Here is an 18,518-nt window from a genome sequence, read left to right on the forward strand (position 1 = left end):
CTAAGAGGACCAGTGGTCAGGGATGATGGGAATTGTAGTCCCAAACATCTGGAGGGCCGGAGTTTGCCTACGCCTGCTCTACCATACCTGAGGACAGAAGGCTAGCTTAAGGGACACAGGGCAGCCTGTATGGCCCACACAGTTCTTTTCTCGCAACACCCAACTACTCATTCACTTCTTTGCCTAGCCCTGTCTGCTGTCCACACAAATAACTGCTCATCTCACAAGCAGAGCAATGCATGCTGGAGTGTGCAAGCTAGCCTGGCTCCCTTTCTGCCTGCTTGCTAAATCAGGAGCCTTTCCCAATTGTGATACACTGAGAGAAGGCAACTATGATTTGAGAAAGCTAGCTAGCCAGCCAGTCTGCACAGGTCCAGGAACAAGGAAACATCACCACAGCGGATGAGCAGGGAACAGCCAGTGGTCTTACTAGGAACGGCTTCTTCACCCCCACTCCCTCAGTAGCTACTGCATGAGGCAACCATCTCTCTCCCCCTAACAGTAGGGTCAGCTCTGCCTTTGATGGGCTATATCATTGGGCTGCAGCTAGGCTGCCAGACCTGCTCTGACAGTGGTACAGAGGTCTTCTTTTTTCAGTCCAGCCAATTGCTGTTAACTCTTCAGATTTTTATCACACAATTCTGTGCACCTTTATGCAAAATGAGATTTTACAGTGCTCAGTGTGGCTTATGCCCAGGTAACTGTGAACAGAATTGCAGCCTAAACAATTTAAATGCAATTTGTTAACATCTTTAATTTGTGATCTCAACTCCATGTTTCTTTCTTTTTTCTTTCACTATCCATAATCACAGATGTCTGTTGAGAAAGTTTAAAACAGCAGGCTTAACTTCTCACAAGATCTGACAACTGCAATCCATGTTGTGGAAACAATTAAAAGAACAAGTGATCACTTGATGAACTGCTCAGGGAAACCTACCATTTAACAAATCAGTTATGTAAATACTGATCCTTATATCAATACAAAATAAAAAAAAATCCTTCCAGTAGCACCTTAGAGACCAACTAAGTTTGTTATTGGTATGAGCTTTCATGTGCATGCACACTTCTTCAGAATTATTTAGAATTTAGTTAGTAAAAATAGGTTTCAACCACCACTTTAAGAGCAACACTGAGCACTATAACATGGGGGAGGGGAGTACCCTGCAGGGGACAGAAATGTTGTCTTCTTCCCCTTCCTCACCAGGATGTTTATCTTCACTCTCTGGTCTGATTTTCAAACTTTAAGCAGCAGGATTTCATCCTGCCTGCTGTTTGCCAGCTTTGGAAGGGGTCACAGAAGCTCAAACAATCGCAAGCGTGTATGAAAATTCTCTGACATTACTTTTGAGTATTCATGTTTTATTTAAATTGGGGTCACTTGTAGATCATTGGATCACTTTTTAAATACAAACTTTTAGCCTGAAACAGTAACCTGATTTTAGAGGTATGGGGAGAACCGAACCGTTCTATTCTAGGTCAGGTTCAGTTGAGACTTTCTAGTACTGGTTCACATTCTGGGAAACAGTACAATCCTATTCAAGTCTATTCAGAATTGTGTTTGAGTCACTTGCATGAGTAAAGCAACTAATAAATATTAATATACTAATGATGATATCTGATTTAATTCACTGGAGCTTACTCCAAGGTATGTAAAGACAAGACTGAAGCCCAAATTTGGTAGTTTTCAGTGCAAAGCTCTAGCACAGGGTGATAAAATGGCCCTCAACATTTGACACCCACCAGCCCTTGCACACAGGGAAAGCTGGGCTTGGCGAAGGAGGTGTGAGGCTCTGGCAGGGTCCTAGAGTCCTCCTACCTCCTTCCGAAAGCCTAGTTTCCCAGCTTTCAAAAAGAGGTGGGAGGTTCTAGGATGCTGCCAGAGCCAGCTTTGGGAAGGCAGCATGAAGCTGGGGGGGGGGGGGGACACATGTCACAAGTACTCTTGTAGCCCACTTGGTATGAAAAGTTGGACCGCCCTGATCTAGCGTATCAGAATGGATTTTCATACTATGTTTCCATTCATAAGCCTAAGTCATGTGCCTAATTGTAAGCTTCCTATATGAAAATGGCTAGTGGTATTTGTAAGCCATGTTCTTTGAAGTCAAAATTGCCACTACTTTCTTATGCACATTTTTATGTATGTCTTTCTGCCCGATGGAATATTTCTTCTCATCCCTGTATGCTTATTACCCAAACAGTCCCCCTTTGTCCTGCCTTACCCTGTATCTATATGTATATGTTTTTTAATGCTGAAACAAAGTTTAAGTTACATGTAGAGAGAAACACAAACATGAAACTATCAATATTTGGGAATTTATTAAAGTTAAAAATATTTATATATAAAGTTTTTTTTTTTAAAAAATGCCCTCTTTTCACTATTGTCACTTTCAGATAAGACCAGTTTAAATGAATGACACCTCAAAGGAGACCAATTAACTAGCTAGCAGACAACACTTTTGTCCATTATAGCGGTTCAACAAGTCAAACTGTGAATTTTCTAAGCTTCATCTTCTACCATTCTACTCAGGGATTCATTCCAACAATGAAGAGAAAACAGAAAGGACTATTTCAAATTGTTCAAACTATGTTCATCACTTATTGTGACTGCTTTCTCTCTCTTGCCTGGTCCGTGTGAGATGCTGTTCCATCCAGGATTGTAATGGGTTTGTTTGTGAGGGAGCTAGCAGTTACCTGGTGGAGTCTTATCATTTTCTTGCAAAGGCCGGTACTACTTAAGATCCATGAAACGAATGTCCATGATGAGCAGAAAGTTCTTGGGCAACGGGCGAGGTGCTGGTGAAAGCACGGTGAAGACCTGGCGTTCAAGGTCAACTCCGGTGACTACAATGAAACCAGCCACACTTGTTTCAGAGATGTTCTCATCAGTGCCATCAGCAGTACTAACACTTAACAGATGGTGTACCATATCACGCCCAGGTGTAACTGGTACCAGTTTGAGTTGGTTGTCTTCCTGCGACATGCCCAGAGGCAGGCAGGAATCAGGGATAGTGGGAGCACCCACTTTGTATATCTTGACATCAGAGAACTTCACATCAAAGGCATGTGGGTAGAAGCTTCCTCGGAAACCATAGAAATATTCGCGTATGCGGTCATCACGAAACTCCCGCCGGAAGTCCTTGGAGCGCTCGACCACTCCACCTGACTTAGGGAGCAGCACTGTCCGAACAAAGTGAGGCAAGTCCCGCTTCAGTTCATTGTAGAGGCGCTCCTGGTCCAGAACTACCACAACATCAACTTCAAAGGCAGAGGCAGCATGTACAAGTGCCTGGTACCCAGATCCCTTCACCCAGCCACAGGTATTGATGACACAGCCACTGACCGAAGCCCGGCGGTTCACCTCGCAGCGCTGGTTAAATACATCGGCCAAGCGGGATGTAATCTGCAGAAAAAGATGAAGCAGCAGCATGAACCAACAGGAAACCACACAAATCTCATGGGTGAAAGTCTTATGAAATAGCTGGCCTCTTTTAGAAGCTTCCGTCCTTGGAAATCTCCAGGTTGTTTACTAATACTGAAGTTTTAGCTTAGTCACACCCTACTCTGCTTTTCAAAAGTGAATCTGTATTACTTTTCTATAAACATATGAAGCTACTTATTCTGAGCCAGACCATTTATACAATTAGCTCATAATTGTCTACTCTGACTAGAAGCAGTTCTGCACGGCCTCAATAACTTTCCCAAGCCTGTGACCTGAGAACCTTTTAACTGTAGATGCCAGAGAAATAAGTTGGAAATTTAAGAGGCAGAGCCTACCTTCCCCAACCTGCTGCCCTCCAGATATTGTTGGATTTTGATGGGAGTTAAGCTGAAATAAGCTCCATGACCAATTCACTATGTTTGCAAAAGACTAAAGCCTGCTGTTTTAAAGAGAAGTTTCCAGATCAGCCAAGCAGCATCATATGTTTATTTAGCGCAGATGTTGTCTTCATTAATGTTTTCTTCAATAATGAAATAATCAGAGTGGTTTTTAAATATTTGCCTTCATCAGAGACACATCAAGTCAAACATATTAACAAGATCCTTCCTAAACTGTCCTGCCTTACACAATTTACTTCTTAAACCAGTAAAACCAGCATGTCTTGTGTTAATGTCTTTGTGTAAAAGATAATGATCTTTAGTTTCATTGGTGTGGTTTTTAAGGATTTGCCTTAATCAGAGAGAGGTCTGTTATCCAAGTCAAATATATTAACAAGACTCTCCCTAAACTTGTCTTATACAATTTACTCCTTAGGTAAGTAAAACCAGCATATTTTAGTTTATTGCCTTGTATAAAAGATAAGGATCTGAAGAGTTATCGACTATTAACAGCCTAGTCCTATGATGAGTTGTAGGTGCCTATGCCTGTTCAAATAAAAAGGCTTAGGCAGCCCTACATCTACATTGGTCTCCCAATTAATGACAGTTGGAATATAACAGCATGATGAAGCAGATTAACAGGGTTCATGATAATAATTTATTGACTAGCCATCTCTTGTTTGTCCTCCAGCATAACATAGTCAAAGGTGAAAATGGAAATTCAATTTCTAACTATCATCCCTATTCTCAGTTTGATAAGGATATAAAAAACCTAGCCCAGCCCAGCTCCATGGGACTAGGATGCATGCAAAGGATACCATATCACATACTGTTTGAAATATGCTGCTTACCTTGTTATAGAGTTTGATGTTAGTGCCAGGTGTGGTGGACCCAAAGTGATAGACCAGAGGGGCCTGAACCGAGAAGCCTTCTTCAACATCTGCAGGTCGCTCAATATAGAGTGCCCCCATGGTGCCTGGGATAGAGATTGAGCCCTGCCCTACATCCAGCTCCACAAAAGTGGGCCGGCGCCCTAGGCGCACAGCATAATTCAGCAGCAGACGGCAGACTGTTGACTTTCCTACATCTGTGGGGCCCACCACCATGACACGAGGTCCCCGTTCATCCTCACGCTCAGCCTGCCACCGCATCTGTTCCAGGGCTGTATGGGTGTTGAGGTACAGCAGCATGGGAGTGTCCTTGGAGACATAGGCTACTTCAGTCCGACCGGTTAGCTGTACTGAACAGCCATGCCAGGTGAAGACAGCCACTTTGGCACCAGCATCAAAGGTGAATTTCTTGTTGCGTGTCAGTTCCGTTCCAAAGACCTCAGCCATGCCTGTCAGAAGCTCTAGTTGGACCATTTGTGAAGCTTCAACCTCAAAGCGGAGCTCAGTCTCCCTCTCCAACTCAAACTTGGCCACCAGTTTCTTTTCATCTCCAGCTTCCTCTGCCATCTTGTTTCCTTTGCAACTGCTATGGAGACAAAAAAAATTAATTAAACCAACTCATGTTTTAAAAATGAAACATCTACTCTTGTTAGAAAGCTTGCAAAAGTACTGAGGTATCTTTCCTCTCCTGGTGTCCCACCTTATATAACATGTTAAGTTGGACAAAAATGCCCCCTATTATATATGCATTTTTCAAAGGGTGGACACCTTGCTTTCCTGTTTATTCTCTAACCTAAATATGTTTCTGGTTAGGCAGGAAGTTTCCCCAGGTGGTCCAGGGAGTCTGAGGGTTTGCCGTGGCTGGGGGACTGCTTATTATCACTCGCCAAAACGATCTGGATGGGCTTGTTAAACGATACATTGAATTGTAAAGATCACAGTTGCACACTCAAATCTCAGCTTGATCAGCCAAGATATGCACAACTTTCAGACACCTGCACACATCCCCTACGCATTATGCTTTGTGTGAATGAACAAACAAGCCAAGAAACTGCAGATAGCCACAGCTTCCATTCACATACAAACCAGGAGCAACAGTGAAATACTTCCAAATAATCTAGGATCTGGAAGCCAACTTTAAACCATAGCTTTATATTCTGGCTTTAGAAGCCATTGGCAGCAACGATTAACCATAGCTTTATGAGCTGTTTTGCCAAATGAGCTGCCTGAAAATGCTTGAAGCTTCTGCGCATCTCAGCTTAAACTGAGATATGATTGTGCAAACACAGTACAGCACAAACTTCGTCCATCCCTCTTCTTTTGCTTGTAGTACACATTGTAAGCTGGATGATGCGCCTCTGTAAGTGGCTGCATGGCTGGCTATGAACGTGTGCCCGGTGGCTCCATCTGAAGACAGCTAAGGCTCCGTTTTATTTAGGTCCCTAATCAGCAACCAGTTTCACTGGAGGATCCTTCTGAAGAGAGGGTGGAGGGGAGCAGGCCAGTGCTCCCATATCATAGCAGAGTCTCAGCAAGACTTCTAGCGGCAACCTTTCCCCCCACATGCTTAACTACTGAATTGGCATTGTACAAAGGAAGGAGGAGTTCGATCCTGGGGCTGAAAGTTGCTGATCTGTCATTTTGATCCATCTGGAACAGTTTCGTTTCCGTAGAAGCGAAACCGTTCCAGATTTAACCAACAGCCAAAGATTAGGATCTATCCGTATGTCGTCGACACTGGGCGACACACTGCTTCCCCAGCGGGGTTTTAACCCCCAACCCGTTTCGAGTGTTGACAACCGCGTAGCTATCGCCGCGTTTTAGTGCCCCCCCGGCAGAATAGAGGGGAAGGGGCCTAAAGCGAGGCGACGGGCAAGACTCTTCCCCACGAAGAGGCAGTTGCGCTCCTGCCTTCGCGAAGGCTGCACGTCTCCATGGAAACCGACCCGAGGCCTTGAGGAGCTGAGGAAAGTCACCCACCTCCTGAATCCACAGGGATCCAACCACACGAGTCCCGGATCGGGCCAGGCAACGGAAGTGTCGGTTGTCCTGGAAGTGACGGCCGCAGCGATTGTGTGATGTACGCATGCCCCTGAGCCGCCTCCGCCTCCTGCAATTACCTGACGGGGAAGCGGTTGGTGTTCGCGCGGCCCGCTGGGAAATTTAGTTTCTGACCTCCATTTTTAACCCTTTGTTGTTCAGCTGCTAAATACAAACAAACAACCGCGGAAGCACGTTTCCTACGCTATAGGGTAGGGTTATTTCCTTCTCACTACCTCGGATCAAAAACACCCATCTGGAAAATTTCACTCTCCGTGGTTCTGAAGAAAGAAAGAAAGAAAGAGAGAGAGAGAGAGAGAGAGAGAGAGAGAGAGAGAGAGAGAGAGATTAAACCCATGCAGCCATGAATAATTTCTGCTCCTCATCTTTTGGCAGAAAAAGGCATATCATGGTCTTTGATTATTTGCTTACAAATTCACCAAACATCCACCCAAAGAAAAACAAGGCAGCACACTAACGATTTATTGTGGAATAAACTTCCTTGGACCAGAGACTATAAAAGCATATGCCACAAAAGGTCTAATGAAATTTGGGTTTCCCCCGGATTCTCTTTTACTATTTGTTTACTTAGAAAAATACACAATGTTGGGCATCAAAGCCAGTACTAAGTCTTCCCAAAATAGTCCGTTTTGTTTTAAGGGTTCAACTGATGAACTTCCAAGTTCTTACTACTCAGACAGATTGTACCTGCTGCTTGCTACTCTGCACTGAGTCAGTTGTGGTGTAACTGCCCACCCCTGCAAATCTCCAGTCATACCATTACAAAGTTCTCCTTCCCGCCAGCATTGTTCAGTAGCTAAATGTGCTTTACTGGGTTGAGCAGCAGCTTAGAGGCAATGAAGTTGCAAGGATGTCACTTATGGAAGAATCCTATACATGTCTATACAGAAGTAAGTCCCATTGATTTCAATGGACCCTACTCAAGGCAAGTGGCTATGCGATTCCTGCCTTCGTCTGCCTTGCTGCCCTGAACAGGTCCACCCAACAGGATATTTTATGCTTTTTCCATTTGCATCTTTTAAAATGTCAGTTCTAAATTAGGGGAAATGTTCATAATATTTTATTATTAAACCACAACTATGTTACATAGCTTTTTTGGGGGGGTCATGTTGCTCCATTCTTCAGTTGCAGCTATGGAAGGTACCCTTCTCACTCCACTTAGTTACTGACTGAAGCAGAAACAACAGCAAGTGTAGGTGGGGGGCTTTTTGGAAGTGGTCCCCAGACTGTGGAACTTTCTCCTCTTGCAGCTCTTTAGCCTCCAACCTGCAAACCTTTCAGTGAGTTTAAAAAGCCCATTTATTTCAGAATTGCCCTCTCCTAAATAAAGCCTTCATTGTTAGTGGGGGGGGGCAGAGACAAGGGGGGACTACCCATTTTAAAATAATTCTTCACATTTGCAGGAAATTTACATTGCTGTTTTGTTTCAACTGGTCTACCTTTTCAAGTATTTGCTAACACTGCTGCTGTTGCTGGGTTTTTGGATTGCTGTATGTATTGTGTTTTTATGACATTGTGAACCACCTTGAATGGGCTGTGCCAAAAAAGTGGCAAAGGGCCTATAAATAGTATTATAAATAAAAGGGACCCTAGGTGTCTGGATGTAGGCTAAGTTTGAAGGAGATCAAAGAGGCAGCAGAAGGTAGGGAGAAAAAAGATTAAGCGAAAATGAGAAAGGAAACGAAGTATAAGTCAATATAATCAATTCCTTTGGTACAGCCCATATTCATCTTCAGCAAGAATAGAGTCATCTTCAGAATGCTATTACCATGACAGTGATCTTGGTTCCTTTTTATTTGAAGGACATAACAAGATACAGCTTCCAGATGCTTCTGTACCAAACATGATTGGATCAAGTCTGTTGAAGTCAGTAGCACAACCAAGAATGATGTTCTGAGCATCAGACCACTGATTTAACTGTAAACATCACTGTTAATCAAAAAAAGACTTTTGCCCCCTGTTTGTGGTTTGTTAAAGGTGGCTTATTAACCACAGAAGACCCAAACAGTTTTTATACTACTATTTGAGTGTTAAAATGAGAAGGAAAGAATGAGATGTCTGCAACTTACGAAAATGACATAGTACTTTGATGGAAACTGAAGTACAAAGGATCAGGGAGTGCTGTAATTCTAAAACAGCAAGAACAGCCTGTTTGTTTTATTAGGGCCCTACTTGCATGACTTTCATTCAGCTTGCGGCAACTTAGGTTTTGATCCATCAATCGGGGCTTTTAGCACCGGAAGCAATTGCAGCTCCTCAAGGCAAACATAAATACACAAAACAGTTTAGCATGTAACCTTCCTAAGGGAGATGAATTGGGTGACTGTGGATGTCCTTAAAACAAACATTGATGCATTGATGCAGCACCTGCTTGCTGAAGAACTCAAGAATTCAAAAGCTTGCACATTTTTAAGCCGGCAGAAGCTGATCTATCATATCAGATAGGTGTGCCTCCAACTTGTACCTTCAGCCTGAGTGGTGTATGCTTCCACGGAAGAAGGCTAGTGTTTCTTAGTCTCTATAGCACCAGCAGGACGTGCTTGGTCTTCCTGCTGCTGCTTAGTAACAGACTAAATGGATGCTACTCCTCGTCGACAGAACTGGACGCCCAAACTCCTCTTGGAATTAATGGCCCCACATTGATCCCAAGCCAAATTCGTCTGGCAACCACGTTGCGGGGCGGGGGAGGGGATGATGAGGTTGTCAACCTATTCGTTAGGGGATGCCAACTGGGGTGCGGGGTAGCGAAGAGAAAGTCTAAGCAATGACAGAGCCTGTCAAGGTTGAAGCGCGTTGAGAGATCTGGGCCTTTGCGTTTCGGAGTGTCGCCAGGATCCTGGAAGCCCTAAAGTGAGTGGCTAGATGTTTTGGGGGCTGGGGTGATGGTGGAGAAGTGCACCGGAGAATGATATTGCAGATTTGCAGCCCGTGACCCTGAGCTGCGTTTCTCGCCTCTCTCCCTGCGTCAGAGTTTGCCACGGGCGCGCAACGTGGGATTTATCACCTGCGCGTCCTTCTCCCTCCCCACCGCCATCCTGGTCGCCGGGGCCACCCCAGCAGAGCCCCCGCTTGCCCGGCTCCCTGGTCGCCAGCTGCCCGTTCCGCCGATCTCTCCACCCCAGCGTTCCCATTGCGCCTTGCATCCCTGCTGCGGTGGTGCTGGTGGCCCCTGCTTATCCCCTCCCTCTCTGATCCGTGTCTCCGGCCCCTCTCTGACGTAGCAGCAGGCTGAGAGCGGGGAGGGGGGGGGAAGGAAGAGAGTCGAGGAGGAGGGAGGGAGGGATGGATGACTCACAATGTTATGATGCGGTTCCACAACACACAGCCACATTCGTCTACCGACGAAGCACAAAAGCAGCCCTTCGGCGGCACTGAAGCTGCGCTCGCCTGGACGCGACCCCTCGCCGCTCGGCAGCAGGAGCAGGAGCAGACACGGACAGGCAGCTCCTCGCCGCCGCCGCCGCGCACACGCGCCCGGGCGCAGGCTTCAAGGTGAGCAGCGCGGAGGGCAAAGGCGGCGGAGGCGGAGGCGCCGCCGCTGCAACTGAAACTTTGCCTCCCTCGCTCGCGGGGCTCTTGGGGAGTTGCACGTTTCGCCTCCACCTCCGGGCCGCGCCGAGAGAGCCCGATCGCCGCTCCCCCCCCCCACCTTCGGCCAAGTCCCTCTGGGAACTTCGCGACGCCAAATCCGCCTTTATTTTCCTTCCGCGCAGGCAGCCACGTGAGTCAGACTCTGCGGTGATTAACGCTTCGAGTCTCCCCCCCCCCCGCACGCCCCCGACACCTGGACTCCTCCCACTTCACTTCTTTTTCCTACCCCTGATTTCTCCCTTCTTCCCCCCGCCCTTCTAGGAGAGACGAAGTGGACGGGTGAAGTGCGAAAAGCAAGGTAAGAAAGCAGCGCGCAGGGCTTTCTGCTGGGACGCTTCTCGCGCGGCATTGCTCTGGACCCGGGCTGCTTTTTGGGGGGAGCTGGAGTTGCGCGCGGCGTTGCTGCTGCTGCTGCAGGACGGATTGGGAAGCGCTAATGGCTCATGCCCGCACGGTGGACAAATGCATGAGGCTGCTGCTGGGGCTTCCGAAAGTCAGCTTTTTGCGGGGGTTGTAATGCCGCTTTGCTGCCGACAGGGGGCGCGCCCGCACGCCCGAGAGTCGCTGTCGGAACGGGGGCGGACGGGAGGAGGCTTTGAATGAACACGCACGGAAATGACGTCGAGGCCCCGGTAGAGGGCCCTCTTGCAGCCACAATAAAAGGCCCGTGACAAGGGTGGGTCGGAAAAGAGAATATTATCCGAGGCTGCTGCTCCTGGCGGGGGTCGTTTAGTTCAAGGGGCAGCGGGGTACATCATGAGAGGGTTGGGTTTAGGCAATGCAACGTTGCTGACCTCTTTTCTCAAAGGTTGCTCAGAGGCACTCTGCATATTTCAGAATGTTTTCCAACGTTGCCAGTCATTGGTTATGTGACATGCTGTGTAATAGCAACATCTACAATTGGAAGGCTGTAGCTCAGAGGGAGGACAGCTGCTTTGCATGCAGAAGGTGCCAGGTAAAATCTCTGCGTAGGTCTATGACAGCCCTCTTCCTGAAGCCCTGTACCCAGTTAGTGTAGGCAACATTGAGCTGGAAGGGACGATGACCTGAGTCAAGATAAGGCAGTGTTGTGTGTTCATATGAATAAGAGCAAAAGCAGAAAAGCTGTTTCTTAATCAGATGGGCCTTTCAGATCATGGGCGTTGTGAAACCCAAGACTCTGATTCTGTGCAGGCTTAACTGGGAGCAAATCATACCATACTCAGTGGGATTTATTTCTGAGTAAACATATGTAGGCTTGAGCTGCATGGATACAATTATGCTTTAAAGCAAAAGCATAATGAAACCCTGGCCTTAACCTACAATTAGCTGACCAGGTTACGAAAGCTGTGAGGATAAGCTGAACATGTTGTTCAAGGCACCTGAGTTGTGGGCCTGTTTGTGTAAACAATGAGAACAATAGGCTGAACCAGGGATTTGAATTGTGCAGACCCCAAACCACTTAGCACAAATTACAGTGGTACCTCGGGTACTTAATTCGTTCTGGAGGTCCGTTCTTAACCTGAAACTGTTCTTAACCTGAGGTACCACTTTAGCTAATGGGCCTCCCGCTGCCGCCGCGCCACCAGAGCACGATTTCTATTCTCATCCTGAAGCAAAGTTCTTAACCTGAAGCACTATTTCTGGGTTACCGGAGTCTGTAACCTGAAGTGTATGTAACACGAGGTACCACTGTACTACAGTCCTGTCTCTCTTTGAGTTCCCTCTTGAACTTGGTAAAAACCAGGCTGATTTCCTCCTCCCCCCCCCCCCCCCGGTTTTCATTGCCTTTTTTATAGAGGTGGGTGGAGGATTCTAATTACCGAACTGTCTGAATGTAGAGCAAGGGCCCAGTGGTAATTATTCCAGACGGATGAATCCACTGAGCTTTCTATCTGCTCAAATACACATTCCATGCTGTGCAGTGCAGAACATGCCATAACTTCCACCTCCAGAAGAGGCCCAAATCACCTCCTCCTGGTTCTGACACGCACAGTAGGCTTCTCCCAGGGCTGATAATTACTTGCCGTTGTCTCTCCGCAGGTGACTCCGCTTTCGGTCTGGTTCTCATCTGGGGGGGCCCTGGCAGTGCAGCCCCCCCAAACTTCACTTTTCTGAAACACGGCTCTAGCCAACCTGCTTCGCTGTTTCACTTGCGACCGCCTGTGCGGGGGCTGCACAGCGCCGGCTCCCCCCCCTCGACAGGGCATTGCTCTCCAGCCTGTCATGCCCAGCTGTGAGCCAGCGCCACCCGCCGCCTGCCTCCCTACCAAGACCTTCCGCAGTTACCTGCCCCGGTGCCATCGAACGTACAGCTGTGTTCACTGCCGGGCACATCTGGCCAAGCACGATGAGCTCATCTCCAAGGTACGTGCATCCCTGGGACATGGCAGCAAGTTTAGCTATACTGCTGTTATTTATCTGTGGTCTTCCTGGATCTCTGGCATTGTGTGACCCCCCCCCCCCAAAGCAGTGCCACCCCAGGGCCCGACTAGGACACTTTCTAAAAGATGGCACCCTACTGGTGGGATACCTTGCTAGCAATACCTATCGGTCTGTCCAGGAACAGACCTGATCTTTCTGGGGATTTTTGCCTTGAAGCAAAGCAGTTGGGTTTGTGGGGGGAGTGGGTCAAAGAGCCTTTCAAGGGAGAGGGTCGTAACTCCTATACTTTATTTCCACAGTCTTTCCAGGGAAGTCATGGTCGCGCCTATCTTTTCAATTCTGTGTGAGTCTCCTACTGCAATTGGTTTTATTTGGTGTGGGTGGGGATGCGGGGGAGATTGGAAGAAGCAGAGCAGAGGCAGAGGGAGAGAGGTGGTTTCGTTTCACACCGGAAGAATGTAGAGCACTGCTACATCTCATCCGTTCCATTAGAAGGAGGGAAATCTAGAGTGATGCTGCTAGGGTGGGTTGGGTTAGGGTTACATTTGAGTATTTCCAGGGGGAGGTCTTATATATAATGGCCTTGATCCATCATATCTCACTCAGCATTCCATACTATGTAGGCATTCTGATAATCTGAGCTTGACATACTGAGCTCTGGAACTCAAGAGGAACAAAGCAACATTACCTCTGAATATGTGCCCCTCAGCACCCACTACCTGGGGCTTGGGATAAGGGCATCAGCCAGCAAGGATGACTTCTAGCTAGCCTTACACCTGAGCCATTCTCTTTTTAGAAATGAAGCACATCTAATAGAAATTAAACAGTGCGTAATTTCTGTCTTATTGTAGTCTTTGTTCCCAAAGTCTCATGGTCAATCCTTAATTCAGCGCTGGATTCCTCCCTACGTCATCCTGCTGAACTTAATGGTAGCACCACCAGACCTTGCACTGGAACTCCTCGCATCTTGCTTTGTGTCCTTGCAGCTCTCTCTCTCTCTCTTGGGTGCTGGCTCAACCATCCACAGGATGTTGCACTCTTGACCTTCAGGCATGATCTACCCTTGATTCTGAATTGCTGGCAATGAGAACTCTCTTCCCTCTGATCTAACAATCAATCAGAATCTCTACAAAGTGTTTCTTATTTATGTTGTTTCCTTCAAGATGAACCCTTCGTACCTCTGCTCTTTTGACGACTCTTGCTGAACGCATCTGCAAAAGCCAATGTATGAGTAATCTCCTGCCTCACTACATAGAGATGTGTCAGAGGATTTGCTGGTCATCCTTCAGACTTCTCTAATATATGCAAAATATAGCTCATAGTGCGGAAGGCTCTCTCTAGCTGCCTCCCTGTGTGCCATGGTTTTGACAGTGAAGAAAAGCACATAGTTTTTCCTTCTCTTCATTTCTAATTGGCCTTTGGCAGGGAGAAGGCCTAGTTCCAGGGCAGACCGACGTGAGTCATACAGATCTAGCATTCCTCTGTCATACTTGTTGAACCTAGCCAAGCAAACTGTTGTTTTGGAGTTGCGAATTCTTTCTGCCTGAGAAGTAGATGCTCTTTTCTCAGTGGTAGGAACCTGTGGGATTTGCAAAAGCAAGGACCTGCTGGGCCAGTTCTGCGGGGAATGGCGAATAGGATGGCTTTTACAGTTTGTGGAAAGTTCCTATTGATAGTTTCATATTGGTGAATTGACCATTGTCTGACAGCTGGCGCATTTCATAAGCGAATGATGATTCAATGGCTCTTTTCCGGCAGCATTCTGGTTTTGCCCTTACTTGGGCAAACGTGAATGGAACAGTTCATCTAAACAAATGTTATAGAATAGCTTTTATTCCAGCTATGAAACTGGATTTATCGTCCTTTTGGATGTCAGCCCAAAAAAGAGATAAGGAACACAGTTATGCTTCCTTACACCTCACTGGAGAGTTAGTCAGAAGTAATTGATGGGAGACCAAATCTTAGTGTAAGGGTAAGATCTGAATTTCTTTCCCTCTGCCCCAGAGCCCCCTAATTCCACATCTTAGAAGAATTTAACTTTTCTTTCAATGTAGATCGGTTTGAAATCATGAGGGGAAAGCCCTAGTCTTTTGATGGTCCTTGGCTCCAGTAACTCAAGTCTGGCTGCCTCCTGCTTCTACCAGGTTGATCTAGCATTGACTAGGATAAGAACATGACCTAAAGACATAAGAAGAGCCCTGCAGGATCAGGCCAGTGGCCCATCAAGTCCAGCATCCTGTTCTCACAACGACCAACCAAATGCCTTTCGGAAGCCTGCAAGCAGTACATGAGGATTCTCTATATAGTAAGAGATTCTTACGACGAGCTGAAGAACCTTATATTTAGGAGATGATATTTGTACTTTCCAGGGTAAATGAAAGTGACACTTCCTGAGTTATTCTAGGTTCCTCGTTGTTTCTAGGCCCCTAGTTAACAGGGGACCCTGTTGTTTTGTTCCTTTCCCTCTGCTGCTGGATTGGAGAGCATTTTTAAGCTTCCCTGAAGTTTAAACCTTTGGCACTACCTATGGCTCTCAAGTTGTCATAGGCCGAACACCCCACGTTTCAGCTGACAGAACAGCAAGCTTTTAAGACAAACTCCTAAGACAATTGTTCAGCTGGCTGCGGTAGCCTCTGTGTTACAGCTAAGCATGTACCATCAAGCCTGTGATGAGGCAGAGATATCGTGCCTTGAGTAAAGATCAAACACATCTGTCAGAGCTTTCTCTTCCCAGGGACCAGTGTGGAATTGGAATGGTTCTTCCACTACAATGTGAATGTGTCCCAGTCACACTGGGTATTTCTCCTCATGGCCACAGGAGGCCGCTGTGGGATTGAATTCAGAACTCTTCTCTTGTTTTCAGTGCCCCATCTTGGTTCCTAGATGATGAATAGGTTGGCTTTTCTTTTCTTTTTTGAGACAAATGGTAAAGGCATGAGGAAGTGATTTATTTGTTTTATTTAAAAAGCTTATATCCTGCTCTTTCCCACCAGGTGGATTAAAAAGTGGCTCACAATGTAAACTTATTAAAACCACATCAAATGTGATTATATTTTAAACTGCCATATAAAAACAGCAAATTTATACACTAGTATAAAAGAACCACATGTATGGGAGCAGCATTAAACACATTATCAGCCAAAATCCTCCTTAAACGGCTTAGGTTTCAGTCAGACGCCTGAACGAATATAATGTTGGGGTATGACTGTTCTTAAATCTATTTATTTTTAAAGCTTAGGAGATGTGACACTTCTGCATCCTAAGAAAATAGGTGCTTAATAGGTTTTTATCTGGAAACAGGAACTGCTGAGATGTGGTTTCTCATAACCAATTGTGTAAGTCATGTTTCAGTTGCTGAGAACTTTCCATGAACCAATCACATGAAAAACGTAGTGGTGGGGCTTGAAATCCTTTCTTCTTCTTCTATTTTCTTTTGTCTGTCTCTGTCTGTGTGTGCGTGTGTGAGAGTGAGCAAATGCACAAATGTTAGGACAAACATAGTTCCTCACACCCTCTTTGCGTAGTGTTTGTGGTAAACTCCCTGTGAGGTAGAACAGAGCAGGGTGGAACTCTGAGAAGGATAAAAAGAGATAGTGCCTTCTAATTTCTTTGACTGCAGGGTTAATGTGGGCTGTGGTCCGGCCGAACAGCGCCTCTTGCTCACCGGCCTCCATTCAGTCGCTGACATTTTCTGCGAAAGCTGCAAGACAACACTGGGCTGGAAATATGTGAGTAGTGAATACTGGTAGCTTACAAGCCTAGACAATAAATCCCCTTTCGAAACAGGATTCTTGCAAGCAACCTTGTTGGAAAGAGTCAAAATGAGGCAGCCATGGAAAACCTGTCTCTGACTCTGCCCAATTGAGAAGAAGGACCAGGCTGACCCCCTGCCCTACATGTGGGCAACAAGGTCCTTGTCAAAGCCTTATTTATTTATTTATTTATTTATTTATTTATTTATTTACCTACCTACCGCCTTTATCTTCCAAGGATCTTAAGGTGGTGTACATGGTTCTCTCCATGCCATCCTCACAACAACCCTGTGAGGTAGATTAGGCTAAGCGATGGTGACATGGCTTAGTGGGGATTTGAACCCTGCTCTCCCAGGTCCTGTCAAACCATTACACCACACTGGCCCTGAGAAACCATGACACTTAGAAATGTCAGCCTCTAGCTGTCAGGCCACACTAGTAGAAACTCTTGATTCCTACTTCCCCTGTTGAAATTGTGGGTGGTTTTTTGTTCACACACCCCTTTTTAGAGCAACTTTTGTGTTTGGGGTGCTGCAGATTCTATGGAGTTTGTGTGTGTGTGTGTGTGTGTGTGTGTGTGTGTTTTTAGGCAGATGTCTGAAGCAAATGGGGTTAATTCTCCCAATCTCCTCATTTGCCAGGAACAAGCCTTCGAGACCAGCCAGAAGTACAAAGAAGGGAAGTACATTATTGAGATGTCACATATGGTGAAGGACAACGGCTGGGACTGAGGGGGACTCTGGGCGCACACCCTCCTGCGTAGCATGCCTTGCCCTTTCCCAACCCCACACCCACAGCTGGCATCCCGGCACAACCAACCCGCCCCACCCCCCACCCCCACCCCTCCTGCATAGCATCACCTGTGGGAGTGGAGATACCAGGACCCTTCTCCCAAACCTCTTGTACTTTCTAAGAATGCTGGATTTGCAGAGTGGAGGACCCCATCCCTGCCCTTACAGCAGAAGGGGAAGCTCAGAGGGTTCAGGGGACAGTGCTGGGGGTGTTGGATTGGATTCCACATGATCTATATGCTGCCCTCCCCACTCGCTGACAGCGCCTTTCGGGCGGAGCAAGCGGTGGCACCCAGAACCGCACGCAGGTTTTGCACTTTTGCAGTCCGTTACGTAGGACATAAACAGTCCTTCCTGGAACAGGACAGAAAGGGCTGTGGGCACAGGGCAAGCTCTTGAGGAGATGCCATGGCTTAGCGGCAAGTGTTGCATGAAGGAGGTTCTAGGTTCAATCTCTGGAATCTCCAGTTTTTTTTTTATTTTAAAAGAACCTCACGGGACGGCTAGAACAGGCCCTGGATAACTGCTGCCAATCAACATTAACCAGGTTGAGCTAGAAGGGCCAAGGGGGTCTGAGTCAGGAAAAGGCAGCTTTTTATGCTCTTCTCCTTTTTTGGGAGAAATAAAAATTGCGTTTGACAGCCTACCAGTGTTGGGGAGAGGAAATCCCTCTCAAACAGGAAACAAAGGGATCCTAGAGGTAGGGGGTGGGCGGGGGGGGAGAGCAGCCCCTCTCCACATGGAGCCATGGTAGTTCACAACCCCTTTCACCCCTCCCGTTCCCTGACACTGCCGTGGTGTTTCCCCCCATGTCTACTCTATGGAGTCTATTTCTTTTGTTTTGGGTCGGCGTGTGCTTGTGATCCTTGGGCACCATGGCTCCCCCACATCCCCCCACCCCACATGAAGACAGGATGGGGGGCAGGTGGGGGTAAAGCCTTAGCACTGTCACCAGCGCAGGAATTTTTTTTGTATAATAAAGGTGTTTTATATTTAAAAAACAAACAAAATCAAAAAGAGCCATGCTACTAATGGCTTCTCTTTTCCTGCTTCCTTGCGCAGCTGCAGCCCAAAGCTAGCAGTTATATTCACAAGGATTAAGCTTGCTGGCCAAACGTCCCAAGAGGACTTCTCTAAAACAAGAGCGGCTGATTGCTTGAACTTGGAAAGCCCACTATGCTTCTTTTTCTTTTAAAATAACCAAACATCAGCACCATTGGGATGAGCATTTGGAAACCCACATATACAAAAAA

The 18,518-nt window shown here is 46.7% G+C and overlaps 2 protein-coding genes across 9 annotated transcripts; one reads left to right on the forward strand and one right to left on the reverse strand.

Moving 5' to 3' along the window:
- Positions 1-2,297: 2,297 nt before the first annotated feature.
- CLP1 (cleavage factor polyribonucleotide kinase subunit 1) lies at positions 2,298-10,195 on the reverse strand. 6 transcript variants are annotated; one of them, XM_083700877.1, is made up of 4 exons: positions 10,063-10,195; positions 6,951-7,027; positions 4,668-5,292; positions 2,298-3,400 (listed from the first exon to the last, which is right to left on the reverse strand). In XM_083700877.1, exons 3-4 carry the CDS (start codon positions 5,271-5,273, stop codon positions 2,729-2,731), a joined length of 1,278 nt encoding a protein of 425 aa, XP_083557003.1. In that variant the 5' UTR covers positions 5,274-5,292; positions 6,951-7,027; positions 10,063-10,195; the 3' UTR covers positions 2,298-2,728. The 6 variants fall into 6 exon arrangements, with proteins under 6 accessions (XP_083557003.1, XP_083557002.1, XP_083557001.1 ...); XM_083700876.1 differs by having other exon boundaries at positions 6,827-7,027; XM_083700875.1 differs by having other exon boundaries at positions 4,668-5,289; positions 6,687-7,027.
- Positions 10,122-18,284, forward strand: YPEL4 (yippee like 4). Of its 3 annotated transcripts, none has more exons than XM_083700978.1 (6): positions 10,122-10,259; positions 10,620-10,656; positions 12,381-12,704; positions 13,022-13,065; positions 16,342-16,450; positions 17,116-18,284. In XM_083700978.1, exons 3-6 carry the CDS (start codon positions 12,564-12,566, stop codon positions 17,203-17,205), a joined length of 384 nt encoding a protein of 127 aa, XP_083557104.1. In that variant the 5' UTR covers positions 10,122-10,259; positions 10,620-10,656; positions 12,381-12,563; the 3' UTR covers positions 17,206-18,284. The 3 variants fall into 3 exon arrangements, with proteins under 3 accessions (XP_083557104.1, XP_083557105.1, XP_083557106.1); XM_083700979.1 differs by lacking the exon at positions 10,122-10,259 and adding an exon at positions 10,284-10,488; XM_083700980.1 differs by lacking the exons at positions 10,122-10,259; positions 10,620-10,656 and adding an exon at positions 10,720-11,313.
- The last annotated feature ends 234 nt before the right edge of the window (positions 18,285-18,518 follow it).

The sequence above is a fragment of the Podarcis gaigeae genome, assembly GCF_964106915.1.
Source record: "Podarcis gaigeae genome assembly, chromosome: 1".
In the NCBI taxonomy this organism is placed as follows: domain Eukaryota; kingdom Metazoa; phylum Chordata; class Lepidosauria; order Squamata; family Lacertidae; genus Podarcis; species Podarcis gaigeae.

Bases quoted from the DNA above. Each gene is read 5' to 3' on its own strand.
- CLP1 (XM_083700877.1), bottom strand. From the start codon at position 5,273: ATGGCAGAGGAAGCTGGAGATGAAAAGAAACTGGTGGCCAAGTTTGAG. The intron at 3,401-4,667 runs GTAAGCAGCATA...CTTTTTCTGCAG, and splicing joins ACATCAAACTCTATAACAAG to ATTACATCCCGCTTGGCCGA.
- YPEL4 (XM_083700978.1), top strand. From the start codon at position 12,564: ATGCCCAGCTGTGAGCCAGCGCCACCCGCCGCCTGCCTCCCTACCAAG. The intron at 12,705-13,021 runs GTACGTGCATCC...TTATTTCCACAG, and splicing joins ACGATGAGCTCATCTCCAAG to TCTTTCCAGGGAAGTCATGG. The intron at 16,451-17,115 runs GTGAGTAGTGAA...CTCATTTGCCAG, and splicing joins CAACACTGGGCTGGAAATAT to GAACAAGCCTTCGAGACCAG.